At 53.0% G+C, this 17,003-nt stretch overlaps 1 protein-coding gene and 1 pseudogene across 1 annotated transcript; both read right to left on the reverse strand.

Moving 5' to 3' along the window:
• The window catches only part of LOC116587234, a 37,060-nt pseudogene extending 28,220 nt beyond the window's left edge, over positions 1–8,840 (reverse strand).
• On the reverse strand, positions 4,428–15,487 carry TLX3 (T cell leukemia homeobox 3). Its single transcript, XM_032337028.1, has 5 exons — positions 14,882–15,487; positions 14,283–14,526; positions 12,426–13,355; positions 5,099–5,411; positions 4,428–4,911 (listed from the first exon to the last, which is right to left on the reverse strand). The coding sequence occupies exons 1-3, from the start codon at positions 15,441–15,443 to the stop codon at positions 13,145–13,147; spliced, it is 1,017 nt and encodes a 338-aa protein (XP_032192919.1). The 5' UTR covers positions 15,444–15,487; the 3' UTR covers positions 4,428–4,911; positions 5,099–5,411; positions 12,426–13,144.
• Between the last annotated feature and the right edge of the window lie 1,516 nt (positions 15,488–17,003).

A 17,003-nucleotide genomic window follows, 5' to 3' on the forward strand; every position in this document is an offset into this window, starting at 1 on the left:
GTATGGAGATAATTACCCAAGTCATTTAGGGTAAAAATACCTTCTGAAGCATCCCAGTAACTGGGATAAGAGGCTTTTCCCCAGGCAGTCGTCCTCCAGAGTTGCTCAGTTAAAAAGCAGCCTCAACTTTGCACATGTACCAGCCATTTTATCTTATCAACGTTTTAAGTTCAATGTGCCCATGCTGGCTTCTGACAATTGTAGGGAAGTGGAGTACGTTTTTTAAATCTTTAAAAAACTGGGGAGTTGAGACCTTAGTGAGTTCCTATCATTTTCAAGGCCTGGTGCTGGGTTTCAGAAGAAACAAAGGCCGAGTCAGGCCCTGCTTATCCTCCAGTGTCATCTTTTGATGTCTTACTTTTCCCGTGTTTCTTCTTCTTCTTTTTTTTAATCTTAGTGTCCTATGTGTTTAAAAAAAAAAAATTAAAAAACTTTGAGCTCTATAAACTAAAAGAAGGTTTTGGTGGCAGGACTACGGGTCATTTTCTTTTATCCCCACCACTCTTCTACCTCTTAGAAGTTGCTATAGCTTTTGTCTTAATTCAAAACATTTATCTTCCAAAAATCTTTTGTTTTTGCAAATGACCCTGCAATACAAATGACTGTGCAATTCAGTAAGAAATGAAAGCCTCCTCCCACTCCAGCATTATTTCCTCTGCAGGAACCAGAGTGAAACCTCTCAGACTTTGGTCCTATGCTGATAAAAGGCACACCAGCAGGTAGGTTTTTGGTGTTTTTGTTTGTTTGTTTGTTTGTTTTTTTACTGGGATGTCATACACATGTGAGTTTGCAACTCACTTGTTTTACTTAATAGTGCATTGCGGGCATCTTTCCAAGCTGGTGGCCATCAATTTCTCCCATTCTTTTGATGGTTGTCTTTTATTACATAGTATGAATGACGTCGTTCTCGGTGACCAATCTCTAAACGATGGGCCTATGGCCATTCCAGTGTCTCCTTTTTGCAACCACTGCTGTGATGAACACGCAGGTACACGGAGCTTTGGACACTTACGCTAGGATTCCTTAAGTGCCTTTTCAAAAAATACTTGAGGTGAAATTCACATAACATATAGTTCACTGTCTTACTCTGTACGGTTTGGTGTGGCATTTAGCATACTTGGAATGTTGTACGACCACCACCTCGCTCTAGTTTTGAAATTCTTCATCAGCCCAGAGAAAACACTCCTAACCCATTAAGTAATCACTCATGATTCCTCCCTTCCTCTGTCCCTGGCCACCACGAATCTCTCTTCTGTAGTTATGAATTTGCCTTTTCTGGACATTTCATGTAAATGGGATCATACAACATGGGACCTCTTGTGCCTGACTTCTTTCCCTTAGTGTAATGTTTGTAGGATATAGGTGCTTCCTTCCTTTTGATGGCTGGAAAATATTCCATTGTGAGTACAGAATGCACTTTGTTTACCCATTCATCCACTGAAGGGCCAAAACTCCTTCTCAGAGGGAACAGCTGGGAAGACTGAGGGGTTCAGGTGAGCCTCAGACATGGGCACTGGTCTCAGATATTGTTTCTGTCTCTCTCTCTCTCTTTTTAAGGTTTTGTTTATTTGTTTGAAAGAGCAAGCGAGAGAGTGAGCACAAGCAAGGGAGAGGGAGAAGCAGGCTACTCGCTGAGCAGGGAGTCCGATGTGGGACTCCACCCCAGGACCTTGGGATCATGACCTGAGCCGAAGGCAGACACTCAACCAACTGAGCCACCCAGGCACCCCTTTTGTTTCTTTTTCTTGAAGAAGCCCAGGCTGTATTGATTGTTGCATATCCTGGAGAACTTCTGTCCCAGAACTATTGTTGGTTTTGTTTTTTGTTTTTCTCTTTTAACCAAGAGTGAGATAAAGGAATCATTGGCCTGCAAGTTCCTCATCCCATGGAGTTTCTCAAATTGGAGACAGTGTTAGGAAAGTAGCTGGCTTGGTCAGGTTTTTATTCTGCGTGCTAGGAAAGAACCAGCTCACCCTATAAAGGGTTCCTGCCTCTGCTCTTAAACCTGGCCCTTGGGGTCTGGGGAGGTGGGCACTAAAAACAGCCTCCTGTACTTTAGCCAGGGTTGTGTGGACTTGGTGGCAGGGAGGGGGTGCTGCATGATGTCCTGCAATCCAATAGAATCTGTGTCTCAAGTCACTATTTCTCCTGAGCACTATGAACGGAAGTTTTATACATCTCTCCTTTTCACTTCATTTTCCCCCTGGTCTCTTAAATCTTTTTAGAAAACCTAAACTGTGCCAGGCACTAAGGATCTAAAGAAGGTAAGAAATGGCTCCTGTCCTCATGTCACAGGAGGGAAGATGAGCACATAAAGAAAGAACGCTGTTCCTTGGGGTGCCTGGGTGGCTCAATTGGTTAAGTGACTGCCTTTGGCTCGGATTGTGGTCCCAAGGTCCTGGGATCAAGCTCCATGTCGGACTACCTGGTCAGCGGGGGGGGGCCTTCTTATTCCTCTCCCCCTACCTGCTACTCCACTTGCTTGTACTCTCTCTCTTTCTCTCTGTCAAATAAATAAATAAAAATTATTAAAAAAAAAAAAAGAGCACTACTCCTTTGGGGCAACAGGACAGAGGAAGGATGAGTGCACACCAACTCATCCAGATAAAAATGGAAGCATCCAGTTGCTGGTCTGGGTGCCCATCTGACAGACGTCATGTGCACAAAGGCACAGGGGAATAATGGAGTATTGCCTTGCAGGAGTCAGTGCTGCGAGGTTTCCAGTGACCTGGGTTCAAATTCTGCTCTACTCCCTAGCAGCATAACCTCGGGTAAGGGCTTTACCCTCCCAAGGGCTTTACGTACTGACCCCAAAAATGAGGATAATGCTAGCTGTCCACTCTAAGGATTAGATGTATGTGAGCAAAGGGCTTACACTCAGGGAATATCAGTCATCCTTTTCCTAGTTCCACGTTGATCTGCTTTTCCCATAGCTTGTGAGCTACCAAAATCCCAGTCTCTTCACAGTCCTATTCCCAACTCCCTAAAGACCATGGTGGCCCAGGAGATGTTTCTGAAGGACCTGAGGCTGCCCTGTAGTCCTCTCCTACTTTGCAGAAAACTTGGTGTCTTTCAAGTTAGAACTGGCATTCAACAGCCGTTCTATTCAGCTCCCAGCAAACCCCTTCTAGAGGCAGAGCCCGTCACCTCCAGCCAGTGCTCCCCGGAGCTCCAGCATCTTCTGAGAATCACCCAAATCTGGCCTCCCACAAGAGGGTCGTCCTCTCCTGACAAATTGAGCCCGAAGCTGTTAAGATCTCTTCTGTTAGAACTTTTTAACGGCATCATAAATCTTTTATTAACATTTGGTATTATACTAATTAAAACTGTTCTCTGTATGTATTATTAATTTCCCTAGCACTTCTTGCTGGGGTGACGTTTTTAGCCAGCTAAGCAGAATGTAGCACAGTAAATAAGAAGAAACTCATTTCCAGACAATTAGCCTTGCAGAAAAATAAGTTGGTTAATGGAAGGCATGATGATTACAAATTTTACCTAAATAAACAGGGTATCTTAATGGTAACTCTTCAAGCTAAGTAAACAGATTGGGGTGGTAATGTCCTAAGCAATACTTAAATGTAACAGTTTAATAAATTGGTAAATTACTCATTTCATCTTAGAACAAAATGGTAATACTGTAGTAATAACCTAGTATATATTCCGTAAATATGAAGCATTATCACTTTAGCTCTGTAGAAATCACCACAGTGATATGTCAGCATTGATCTAAAACTGCAGCATTTTATCTCAAGTTTATTACCCATTTTTGAGAATCGCTGAGATTTTCAGAGCATAATGGCAATAAAAGAAGAATTTAAAAAGCGCTTTAATGTGCATAAGTTAATCAGAGGTATCCTCGGGGGGAAAAGGAAATTTGGTAAAACATGAATTATAAGCATCATTTAAACTTACTTTGGACACTAGAGATAATAAATGGCACCATAATTTAGAAATAGCTTTTAACATCAATGACGGTAAGTACCACTTTACTGTTCATAAGAATTGCAGAGCAATGGTGCTGAGGCCAATTTTATTAGCCATTTTTTTCTTTATAAAAGCAATCCAGCCCTTTCCACAACGGAGGAGACAGGAACAAGAGTTACGTGCTAATATGCAAAATGCATTTAAGTTTTTTGAAATAGAGAGTAATAAATTGTGCCAAAAGATAGAGTCTGGAGACAAATGAATGATCATTTGAAAAGAATAAGGCACTCTCAGAGTTTACATATTTGGGGAAACTTGATAAAAAAAAAAAAGCCAACAAATTGTTCATACATTTTCCCATTTGCCAAAGCATGCGGGTGTGCTTTCAAATCCAAGAGATGAAGCCATAAATCCCAGCGATTGGGAGATGCCGCAACAGAAATATATTTTTGTAAATTGTCGCCATTGACAAATCATTTTTAAACTATATAAAGCGCAGGTTCAACTTTCTCTTCGTGGTGCCCTTCCTGCAGAGAAGCCTCAGACTCTGACCTCTGCTTACCAAGCACAGCCCGAAAGGGAGGGGTTGCTGGCTGCCACTCAGCTCAAGCCGAGCTGCTCAAGCTGTGGGTAGGACAGTCGCCAGGACTCACTGATCCACCTACTAAGTGCCCAGTGTGCTGAGCATTATGGAGCCCAGGAGAAGCTTGTCTGGTACAGTGTGTGGTGAGGTTGGCCAAACCTGGCGTATGTGGAAGAAACAAATCCAAGATGTCAGCCCAGACCTTGACCTTCAGATTTAGTAACTCCACGCTCAAGGTCTTTTGCTTGTTACCTGAAGAATTTGAAAAACAAAACAAAACAAAACAATCCACCTTACCTGGTCTTTAAGTCTTAGATTACAGTGAGTAACATAAGATGCTCCCTGCCGTGCTTTTGAACGTGAGGGTATAAAGGGCCTGGGGTCATCATCTAAAGCAGCTCTTTCTGGAAAGGGGGGAAGGGGAGGTAGGCTATAATAGTGTAGTGGGGCAAGGAGGCAAGCAGAGGAGAGAGAGGCTGAAGCCAGTGAGGACAGCTCCTAGCAAGGCTCTTTGCTGCGTACTTGCAGGCCGAGAGCAGGACTGCAGGCCTTTTGTCCACCCCTATCCTGGTTTATCTGTGTTCATCTTACCTCCCGATGCTTCATCACTGTCTGCTCACAATATCACTGACATCTCCTCCCTCGGAGAGAGTCAGGAAATAGCGAGTTTGCCTGGCCTCCTTGTGGGAAAAGTCACACAGCTGCTCATATTTCATCTGAGAACTCCACCTCCCGTAGCCATGGTGGCCCCATCTCCGTAGAGCAATCCAACTTTGGTTGAAGACCTCAACTTTTGAAACAGAGTGGAGCATCCCCGGCCAGTAAACAGAGAATGGCTGTAGTCGGACAGCTATGTGACCTTGGACAAATCCACTTTAAAGTGACCGAGACTTAGTTGTGTCATCTGTAAAATGGAGTTTCGAAACTCTTTTAAAAGGTGATTGTGAGGATTGTGTGAGAAATAGAAAGGTTGTGCCAAGGACAGTGCTTAGCACTTAGCACTCGGCACAGATTGGGTTTCTGGCTGCTGTGGGGTCCGAACAACTGGATTGCAAGCCACACCCTGTTGGAGGTCGGTAAGTTATTTAACATCCCCTAACTCAAATTTCTCATTGTCAAAATGAGATCTACTTTCTAGGTCTGTTTGAAGAGTTAAATGAGATCAGTTGTGTAAAATGCTTATTCCACAGCCTGGCCCATAGTAGTTCTGGAAAAAATACTTACTGTTATTATTGAAGAAATGTGTACTAGGCTGTTGCAGTGTGCCAATCATCAGTGATCCAAGTAAAAAGAAGCCCCAGAAGGCAGCAGAGAACCTGGTTACTCTTACTTAGAATAATCTAGATTTTCAACAGTCTAGAAGATTCTCTAAGGGGAAGATATTACACTGAGTGAGTGAATTAGGGCTCTAAACTCTGACATAACTGGGTTTGAATTCTAGCTCTGTTACTTTTTTTCCTTTTTAAAGATTTTATTTATTTATTTGACAGAGATCACAAGTAGGCAGAGAGGCAGGCAGAGAGAGAGAGAGAGGGAAGCAGGCATCCTGCCGAGCAGAGAGCCCGATGGGGCTTGATCCCAGGACTCTGGGATCATGACGGGATCATGACATGAGCTGAAGGCAGAGGCTTAACCCACTAAGCCACCCAGGCGCCCCTAGCTCTGTTACTTAACATCTGACCCTGAGCCAGCGACTCATATTCTCCCAGTCTGCTTTCTTCTATCAAGGAAGAGAACAAGAACAATTTATCTTGTGAAAATTCATCTACCACTGATAAGTATAGTAAATGTACCACAGTACTTGTTGTGCGTCAGGCTCCTCCTGGTGAAATGCTCAATGGATTGTGTCATTTAGTCCTCAAACAACCTTGTGAGGGAGATCTGTCCTTGCAGAGTACAGACAGGTCGATGAAGCTCAGAGAGGCAAAGTGATTTGTCCAAGGCCACACAGCTGGTGAGGGTAAAACCGAGATTTTAACCCGGTCCAAGGAAAGCTCTGTACATGCTGTGGGCATCTTGGTAGAGGAAACAGACCACATAAAAGTGCCACCTCCCTTCCTCAGTCAGAAGTCCTCATGGTCTGAAGCTGAGGGGCACACCGTGGTGTGTCAGCATCCGTGGGGGGCTCATTAGACACTGTTGGTTAGCCTAGGCTTGTGGAGAGGGCTATGGAAGACCTCTGAATCCCTTAGGGAAAGTGGAAGACCCCGTGCCTTGCAGCCACCTTTAGGGGACTCCACAGAGAAATAACAGTTTACCATATTCTTACAAATACAACCCAGGGTATTCTGGTTTGTATCTGAAGTTGTTTGGGAATGATAATTTTCAAATCAGTCAGAATTGCCTCTGACAGTCTTGAAGATATTGGCTTTCCTAACCAAGGGGTTTTGAGGGACCTTCTTGAGTAAAAGCCAATGAGCCAGACTCAGTCCACTTGGGTTAAAGTCCTGGCGTCAGAGGACTTGGGAATGTTGTGTCACACTCTGCACAGTCTTGGTTTCCTCATCTGTAAAAAGGGGATTAGAGTAACCCCTGTCTTCCAGGGTCCTTAGAAGGATTACAGGAGATTGTGCAGCCGGTCTCATCAATTGGTATCCTGGCCACTATCGGAGAGTAGGGGGCTGCTGCTCTGGGGCTCTCTAGGAGCTGGGGACTGGGTGGGTGTAGGGCCCCATCCCTGCTCGGAGTGTCCCCACCCACTCCCTGGAACAAAATAACTTGCAAGGAGAGTCCCGTCTTAATGAAGGCAACCCCTCCCAGGGCCCTCTCCCCACCCTCGCGTCTTCCCGTCTTCTTGGAGTTGGGTTTCCTCTCTGCTCTCCCCCAACCCCTCCTCCTTAGTCCCATTACTTCCTAGGAACAAAAGTGTGCCAGCTGTGGCGCCCCAGACAGCAGATGCGAACGTGCTGTTTAGCATACTGGATATTCACGGGTGCCCCTCTGAGCCCACACCCGTTCTGCAGCCCCAGGGGCTCAGCGGGTCTCGTCTATTCGTACTGGAGAGGGTTGTTTCTTTTCCAGAGCGTTCCGCATTTTCCTGCTGGCTGCATCTCTGCTGGCAGGAGGAAGGAGTGAATTTTTCCTGGATTGGGGGTGAAGAAGGCAAAGGGTGCACTGCTGTCCCAGGTTTCAGGCCTTCCAGAGTGTCAGCGTGTCCCAGATAAGTCCATTGATCAATAAGGCTTGATAGCGAAGCCAATATATCCCAGGTAGCGCGCCAGCACGAGAGCTGGCTTCTTTAACATTGGGGGAGTCTGGGTCAGCACAAATCTAATGACCCTGCAGCGGGTAGGGCTTTAACAGGCTGCGATCTGTGGCCGGATGGCAACTCAGCCAGATGGGCTCGCAGCCAAGAGCTTTGAGTCCAGAGCTGAGTTCGGTGGCGCGAGGTGAACCTGGGCGAGTCCCCTGCCTTTCCGGCTCCCCAATGTCTTTCTTTGTAGAATGGGAACACAGCACTGTTCGGGGAGAATCGCTGGGATGTTGGAAGGTGCAAAAACCTCCGATCAAATATTCTGTTCAGGTGTGTTTTTCCTTCTTCCACCCCACTTCCTCTCCACACCAACTGGGAGAGGAGTTTAATAACTAACTCATTAACTGGCAGTGGGTTTGACACTTTTCGGAGAACAACTTTATCGGATCATTTTAACTAAAGTGACAGATGTGGCCACTCATCTCAAGGTAACACCAGGATACTGACACTTCTAACCCATCAAACCAGGCCTAAATTCGGGGCTGACTTCTCTGCCAAAGACTCTACTTACAGTGATGACAGGAGAGATGACTGCAGTTGGGGGGACACGGTCCTATTCCTGCCTTTTCCTCTCTCAGAGCAACACCTCTGAGCAAACACCTACGTTCTTAGTAGGCGTTTAATTAGATTTCTAATCCACAAATATATTTTTAAATGCTTTTATTCTCATAATAAGCTGATAATCAGCTGTACTGTACGATAAGCCATGGGCTTTTATTTTCCCTGGAAGACTCCTTAGTGACTATATAGCCCTCATTTTACAGATGCGGAAACCAAAGCGCAGAGAGTCAAAGCCACTCGCTCAGGGCCATACAGAAGAACGTGACGGAGCTGAGCGGAGAACTTGGTCCAGCCCGCGGGTGGGTGGCGAGAGGGAAGGCGCCGATCACCGTGGCAAGTCCGTGAGGGTTTTGCGAGTTTCTGAACCACAAGAAAGTGTGCGACTTTCTGGACGTCGCTGAGAGGAGATGCATAAAACAGAGCGGATGCTTGCGAATGCGGGCCCTCGCCGCTCCGCATTAGGAAACCCGCCCGGAGGGTGGAGAACCCTTCGCTGCTCCCGAATGCCAGCGCCCGCATCGCGCCGCCGCCCTGTGCTTTAGTTGCGCCGAAGCCGAGGTTTAGATTTTAGTGAAGGTTCCCAGGAACCTTCAGCGCTGCCGCAGCCTAAGACCCATTATGGGCGGGGCGGTCTCAGCAGGAGGTTGGAGACCTTATTCTGAGGACTCTAACCCCGCGCGCCCTACCAGACTGCGGCGAGACGCACGCGCACCGCCTTCTACTGCACCCGGCCTTGACCCCGGAAAGGCGCAGCGGGCGGTCCGCCCGACGTGGACCAGGCCGCGTCCTTCGGCTTTCGAGAAGCGCGGCCGGCAAGAGAAGGTTGCGCAGCCCAGGGGCGCTGCGGGGCCTCGCTAGTCTCACCGCCGATTGGAGTGGCGCGGCTAAGCCTCCCCGCTCCCGCTCCCGCTCCCGCTCCGAGGGCAAACATGAGCTAGCCCGGCAGCCCAGAGTCGCTGGTGCCCTTGGAACGCGCCGCGTCCAGCGCCCAAGCGGGGCGTGGGAAAGTCCTTCGGCCCCACAGATAACCCCAGGCCTCGTGTCAGGGTGGCTGCTGGTGCCTCCTAGGCCGCCTCCCCAGCCCTCACCAGGCCAAGTCCCTCCTTACCCCCATGTATTAGAGAGGGAGCGCTTGGTTTGAGGGAATAAGAAGCGCGGGTGCGCTGCAGACGCGCGACCCACAACCAATTTCCGAACTTCTCTGAGCCTTCGTTTTACCAACTGGCGAGTGGTGTGGGGGATCCAAAACCCGCAGAAATGCTGTGTGGGTCATCATAAACCACACTGCGTGCAAAGCTCGCTGTCCCCGGCAGGCTCTGGACAGGCTGCTGCTGAAAGGGAATCTTCCCCACTTGAGGGAAGCCAGCAGCCGGCCCCAGAGCTTCTCTCTCTCTCTCTGTGTGTCTCTCGATCGGCCGTGTCCCCCCAGATTCTACTGGCTTTGGAGCCTCCCAGGGAAAACTGAGACCAGCCTAACTCCTCACCCTTGGGCAGGGCAGCCTCACCCCTCTTGGCGGACGCTTGGGGCCCAGACCTCTCTGCTTGGTGGACTCCCAAAACGAACGCGCGAGGAGAGCCCGCGAGGAGAGTCCGCGCAGGCAGACAAGCTGACCCTTGTCTCCCAGTCCTGCATCTGTAAAATGGGCATGGCTTTAGAGACGCTTTAACCGAGGTTACGAACGGCCCTGTGGGAAGGGCAACGAGTCGGTCTTCAGCCTTCACCCAGAGGCCGGGGCTTCTATTCCTTAATTCCCTCCCCCGTGAGGCTGGGCGTCCACACGTACCCGCTGCCTCTGGAGCCAAGGCTGCTTCCTCCGGCAGAGGTGGGGCCTAATGTTGGGAGCGAATCACCAAGAAAGCGTCCATGTGAACTTTCCTGCCTACTCCAGATTCCCTCCCCTACACACAGCCTTAGCTGTCTAATCTGGATATTTCTGCGCCACCACGGCCTTCCAGACGGTGGGGAGTGCGAGCTGTGACCCTTAACAGGGCGTCCTGGGGCTCTAGTCCTGCATGGCCACAATGTAAAAGGCAACCTCCAGGCTTTGTAAAAGGGGAGGACGGGGTTGGACACTAAACACCCTTGCATCACCCAGCAATCTGTCCTACCCGTTGGGGGCATCCATACAGCTCTGGGTGGGTGTGGGCGAGACACAGTCCAGACCCGGTCCAGCACGGGTTGGCTCAGCCCCCAAACTGAGATGGACCCTTAGTCTCTGGGCAAGGTTTGGCTGGGGTAAAGCGCTCAGACAGGGGAAAAGCGCCAGTGGGGGAAAACACTGACGTCCCTGAGAACCAAAGCAAGACTAGGTAGGTTCCCATCCCCAGGCTTGGCTGAACGCAGACCCCAGGCGGGGTTCCGGGTCAAAGACCTTAGGCTCGAGGGAGGCACCAGAGAGAAAGAAAAAGATGCTTGTGTGTTCCCTGAAAAGGCCCAGGAATTAAGGACCATCCAGGCAAAAACACAAAAATATTTTAGAAAACCAAAACCACTATGCCTTATTATAGAGAAAAAGGAAAAAAAGGAAATTGGAAAGCCACGCCAGTTCCTGAGGAAGGGGCTGTTTGACTAGCAAATGGAAAGAAGGTCATTCTTCGATGCTCAAGTCCCCATTCTGGAAGGTCAACGGTTCTCATCCCGATGGGGGCATTGCTCACGCTTTTTAGTGGAGAAAATAGAATCATTTCAAGAAACCACCCGCGGAAAATACCTGAAGATCTGAGTCCCTCTAGTCCCTCTCTGGGGGTGTTTATAAGTCCGGGCGAGTGGAGCTTGGAGGTGCAGATGAAGGGAGCCACCATAGGAGCTCTGCCCATGTTTCTTAGACTCCCTGCTGTCTCTTGAGCCCTGCCAGTGTAGACAATCCCACAGCCCGCATAGAACGAAATTGCCCAAACACCGGAGCCCGCAGGGTGGCGCTTGGCCTGGGGAAAAGGCGGTGTGCTGAGGCGGGTGGGGCCTGTGGGACAGCCCCAGAACTGTTTCACCTCAGGAAGCTAATGGGAACCCGGTCAGGAGGAAGGGATGGAGACATGGAGGGAATGGCGGAGACAGACACAGAGAAAGCTAGGCGCAAAGAGATTCTGAGACCGGAAAAAGAAAACAAAAAGAACAAAAGGAGAGGAGGGAAGAAGGAGGCAAGGCTGGGAAAGAAACCTAGAGAGAGACAGAGGACGGCAGATTTAGAAATGGAGAGAGAAGGGTGGGCAGGATACGACAAAGAGTCACGGAAACTAAAAGCAATACTGAACGAACTATATAAGGAATCATAAAGCTGTAAAGGAAAAGCAGAAGTTACAGTCACACGGAAACCAAAAGTAACAAATAGAGTAGAAAATAGAGAACATCGTGGAGAAAGAAGTGGAGAGGTCAGAATTAAAACAAACAAACAAACAAAAACAAATTAAAAAGACTGAATAAAAGGGAGGAAAACTGAGGGAGCAAGAGGAAATGTTCACGAACGCTTCGAGTGTGTGTCCTGTTGGAAGGGACCACCCACCGCTCATCCCGTGATCCTGAAACTCAGCTTTTCAGCCGAGGTAAAGGTGGGTGGACTGGGCCTCGCTGCTTTCACACCTGGGCTCTGTATTCCAAGATTTCCGGGTGCCCCGCCCCTCTCCGGAACAGTGACGCCACCAGGCTGCAGTGACGTCACATGAAGTCACGCCCCACCTGTGGTCCCACGTAACCCACAAGGGTGCTGGTGTTCTGGGTTTGTGCCCCGAGCTTTCGCCTTAGACAAGGAGCATTTGGAGACTCGGGACGTGCACGGGCTCTGTGCATACAGCCCACCCACAGTGCGCGCAGATCCCCTATTGCCAGTCCTTGGGTCCGCCCAGGGCCTGAGACCTCACTGGAAAAAGAGGAGGTCATTGGTTTGGTGGGGGGGAGGGTTCTGAGTTCTTCGAAGTTCGAGGTCACGGTGCCTTTCACCCCCTAGGTGAGTCTGGCCTGAGACAACCTAAGTAACCGCCGGGAGTGGGGTGGGGCTTTCATTCTCAACCCTGCCTGGCGCCGACCCTCGACCTCTGGGCCTTGAGTGCCCTTCCTAGTCCGCCCCACCCCGCCGGCACCCAAACTGCCCGCAGCTGGCACGAACTGACCTGCACCGCGGATCCTCCCCGGGGCCCCGGGCCGCAGTTGGAGCTGAGCTGAAAACCGACGAAGCTTGGAGAGATGGACGCGCCCCCGCACACCGCGGCTCGGCCTCTGCCGCAGATGGGGTGGGGCGCAGGGTCGGGTTCGCCGAGCATTATTGGAACGAAAACGAAATAAAAGCGGCGTTAAGTGAAATAGCTAACTTTTTTATTAAATAAAACGACTTAAATAAAAGGAACGGAAAAGGAGAGGAGTGGACCCAGCCTAAACGCAGGGTGCCCCAGCCCTGGCGCTCCCCCCAGCCACCTGGTCGGCCGCCCCTCCTCCAGCGGCCCCCGCGGGGGAAGCAGGTGGCCGGTTTCTAAAGAAAAAAGCCAAAACTTTTATTATTTACACGTTTGGGCAAAAGTACAAAGTATAATACAGGCGCCCGGCCCGGGGGGTGCGGGCGAGGGGCGGAGAAACGTAAGGCGCTTTCTTTGTCAGGCCCGGGCCTGGGGCGGGACTGGGCGCGGGGCGGGGGCTCGGATTGTGCAGCCGCGCGGAGCCCGGGCCCAGCCCCCTCCGCGGCCCGCGGAGATGCGGCCGCGCCCCGAGGCCTAGTCGAGCTCGGAGGCCCCTGTACCTCTCGGCCTCGGGCCCCCCCCACCCCAGCCCGGCTGGGGGCCCGGGGCACCCAGCCGGGTAAGGGCGGCGATGCTTGAAGACTGTGCGCGCTGGTGGCTCACACCAGAGAGGTGACGGCGGGGACCTTGGAGCTGTCCTCCTCCCAGGGCTGCAGATTCTGCAGAGCAAAGAGCGACGAGTTGTGCAGACAGAGAGGGTCGGGCTGGATGGAATCGTTGAGGCTCTTTTGGAAGGCGTCGTGTTGCAGCTGCAGCATGAGCCGGCTCGCCTGCTGCCGCTCCGCCTCCCGCTCCTCCGCCGTCTGCCGCCTGCACCGAGGGAGGGAGAGGGACAGCACCGTCATGCACCCGGCAATGCGGGGCCGCCGGCGGGGCCCCCAGCCCTCCCGGGAGCGGAGGCCAGCCGGGAGCCTCGAGGCGCAGGACCCGTCTGTACCCCTGCTGGCGCTGTGCGCCCGAGGCCCGCGCGTCCGGGGAGTGGGTTGGCATCGTTTGTTTTTGTTTTGTGTCGGGTGGTCGCCGGGAGGGGACTCAGCCCGCCGCCCACCTGCACGTCCGGGTATTGTGGCCTCGCCAACAACAAAGATGTTTCTTTTGCGGGGTAACAGGGACATGGCGTGCGTCTAACTGACTCGGCCCTGCGGACAGTCAGGTCGCTAGGGTCCGCGGTGGGAGGGCTGCTCTGCAGCTGCCCGCGCTGTGTCCCTGGGCCGGGTCAGCTTCACCCAGTTCTCCCAGGCCCTTCCCGAACCTCTCTTCCAAAACACGATCGCTTCGCCGTTCACGGGTTGGATGGAAATAGGGATCGGATAAAAACGGGGCTGGAGTCAGAATGGGGAGCCTAAGGGGGAATATGGAGCCCGCGCCGACTGTCGGATATCCGAGAAGGCAAGCGGGAAGGATTAGGGGAGTGCGAGAGAGCCCGGGGTGGGGTGGGGCGGATGCTGGTGGAGGTGCAAGCGAGAGGAAACCGAGAGGGCGCAGAGTCGGAAGAAAACACGGTGAGTTGGAGAGGCGCACGAGAGCGACACGGCTGAGAATGGAGAAGCCGAGGCGCGGGAGAGAAGGGAAAGAAACACAGGCCGGCGGGAAGGAGAGAAGGGAGATAAAATTTGGGAAGGAGTGGAGAAGCGCAGCCCTGGGAGTGCGGTTAGCGGGGAGCAGAGAATGAGGGGAGCGCGAGGCTGAGGCGCGGGGCGGGCGAAGAGTGGGTGCAAGCGGCCGGGCCTCTCTCACCGCCACTTGGTCCTCCGGTTTTGAAACCAGGTCTTGACCTGCGCGTCCGTCATTTTGAGGGACTTGGCTAGCGCCGCCCTCTCGGCTGAGGCCAGGTACTTCTGGCGATGGAAACGCTTTTCCAGCTCGCAGATCTGCACCCGAGAAAAGGACGTGCGCGGCTTCTTACGCTTGGGCGGCGTCCTGTTCTGGTAGGGGTGGCCGATGCGCCGGGTCACGGTGAAGGGCGTGAGCGCCGCCGCCGCTGCGGAGACACACGAGGGCCCCTGAAGCCCAGCCTGGCTCCACTGCCCTTCAGGCCCCATGCGGACCCCGTGTCGCCCGGTGAAGCACAGAGTGCTCCGTTATTTCGTTGGTCCCCCGCGTCCCCAGCAGCACCAAGCCCGGCGGGAGACACTCTCCTCTGCCCCTGGGCGTAGGCTTATTTCCCCGAAACTCCCTGATTTTCCTCCCCCCTGTGGTTGCCCCGCGCGCCGAGCGCTGAGGCCTCCGCCGCGCCTGGGCCTCCAGAACCGTTTCCCAGAGTGGAGCACCTAGGGCGCGGCGCCTTTGGCCCCGGGAGGGCCGAGGCCCGTTGCCTGTTGGCTGGCCCTGCTCACCTGTGAAGCGGTCTTTCACGAAGCGGCGGCTGCTCTCCATCCAGGGGAAATTGAGGCCGCCCAGGCTGGAGACCGTGGGCACGGAGGGCATGGCGGGCAGCGCGCTAGGCAGAGGCGGTGGCACGGCCCCGGGCAGCGGCCTGTGCGCTGGCACTCGGATCACGCCGGCGGGCGCCAGGCTCAGGTTGACACTGTAAGATCCCGGGTCCTCGAAGGGCGCGCCGAGGCCGGCAAAGGAGGCGGGTAGAGACGGGTACGTGGCGCCCGGACGGCCCCCGGGGGGCCCTCCCAGGTAGCTGGCGCCGTCGGGGCCCCGCGGGGCTGGTGCGCTGTCCTGGTCCGGGCTGTTGAGGATCTGGTCGATGCCGAAGCTGATGGGCTCGTGCGGGTGCGGGGTCTGCGCGCTGGCGGGCGCCTCCATCCTGGGCGGGCGGAAGGGCTGGGCTGGGCTGGGCGGGGAGGCGGCTGGGTCCCTGTTACGGCGCGGCCATGGAGCGCCCGGCGCCTCTCGTTGCACTGAAACTTTGCCAAGAGTGCGCGGGCCCGACAGGCTCTGTGTCATCTTTCTTGAACCGAACCTGGAGTTTCCGCTGCTAATTCCTCTCCCGCCGCAGCCATTGGCTGCGATCAACAAGCCTCTCTCCTCCCATTGGCTCCCGGCTTTCAATAAAGGCCTAATTCATGGAAATAGGAGCTTAGGGACTGTTCCAAGGTGACATCATTTTAACAAACGAACAATAGGTCAAATTTATTAGCTGGGATAATGGGCGGCGGATATTAGCGCCCGAACCGCAGCCTCCCAAACCCGAAATCTAACGAAGCTGCAATTAGCAGACGCTCCCCGCTCCTGCCGGCCGGGGCAGCTTCCCGGCCGCAGCGCGGGTCGGGTTAGGGCGCTCTGCTGCTGAGATTGCCGTTTGCTGAGGGGGGTTCCGTTTTCTTCCAAATTTTTTCATTTGGGTAAAAACCAAACCATGTGAATTCTTTCAATTACAATGGAGTTGCAAGCCCGGAGCGACCCTGTGGAATCCGCGGAAGCGTCTTGGACACCCCACCGCCACGGGAGCAACGAAAGGAGCGCACCTCCCGGCGCAAGCTCCGCGTTCCCAGCGCGCGGGGTGAGGGGAGCACCGCAGCACGCTCCGCGCTCGCGAGGACACCGACCCGCGTGGGGAGAATTCACCCCCGCCCGGGCCACTTTGGAGACATTCCCTGGCACTCGCCAGGCGGACCGAGGTGTGATTCACAGGTGCCCACGCGTGCCCGGCCCGGCTGGTCTAGGGACCCAGGGTCACCCGGTGGGGAGCGGGGATCCAGCCCCTCGAAATTCGTTGCAGATTGGACGGGGTCTGTAGTCGCGTGTGGGAACCCGCCCATGGCACTGCAGATGTGGGGACCTGGGATGCCCGAGTGGCGAGGCGCGGGGGCTGGTCGTCTTTGGAGCAAATAGCCGGATTTCTTTGGGTAACGGGAGCAGCGAGTCCTTCCTGCGGCAGGCCAGCCTGGCGTTGGACTACTCCCTCCCTGCTCCGTTCATGCCCGCGGGGACTGTTGAGGCCGGCGAGGGGCATCGTGGACAGGACAGGACAGGACCTCACGGCCGGCGGCCATCCCCAGCGCCAGCCTCTGCTGTCTCCCCTGGAGGCGACTTACAGAATCGTTGTCTACCCTCGAATTCTGAAATCATTAGGTGCAAACTGCTGCATCCCTGGCCAGGCCCTCTCACTCTCACCCCGTCTTGCGGACGTGGTGAGAGCTCGGAAATAAGGCTGGCCAGAACTGAGCGTTCACATTCGGGTCGTTCACTTTCTAGCTCAGTGACCTTGAGCAAGTGACTGCCAATCTTTAGGCTTTGGTTTTCTTGTTCATGAAATGGGCAATGCGTGCATTGCGGGATTGTCCTACGCCTTGAATGAGATACTGAGAGAACGCAGGGCTTCGGGCCTGGCACATAGTAGGCACTGAGCGAGTGCAGCCCTCCCACACCCACGGGATGGTTGATCTATTATTCTGATGAGTCTTGTTTATTTGTTTGCTGTTTTATGTTATTTGCAGTGTCTCAGTATCTTGAAGAGAAACGTGTATTTGTCTATCAGTGGGATCAGTCCCACAGGACCCAGAA

The sequence above is a fragment of the Mustela erminea genome, chromosome 3, assembly GCF_009829155.1.
Source record: "Mustela erminea isolate mMusErm1 chromosome 3, mMusErm1.Pri, whole genome shotgun sequence".
Taxonomy (NCBI): domain Eukaryota; kingdom Metazoa; phylum Chordata; class Mammalia; order Carnivora; family Mustelidae; genus Mustela; species Mustela erminea.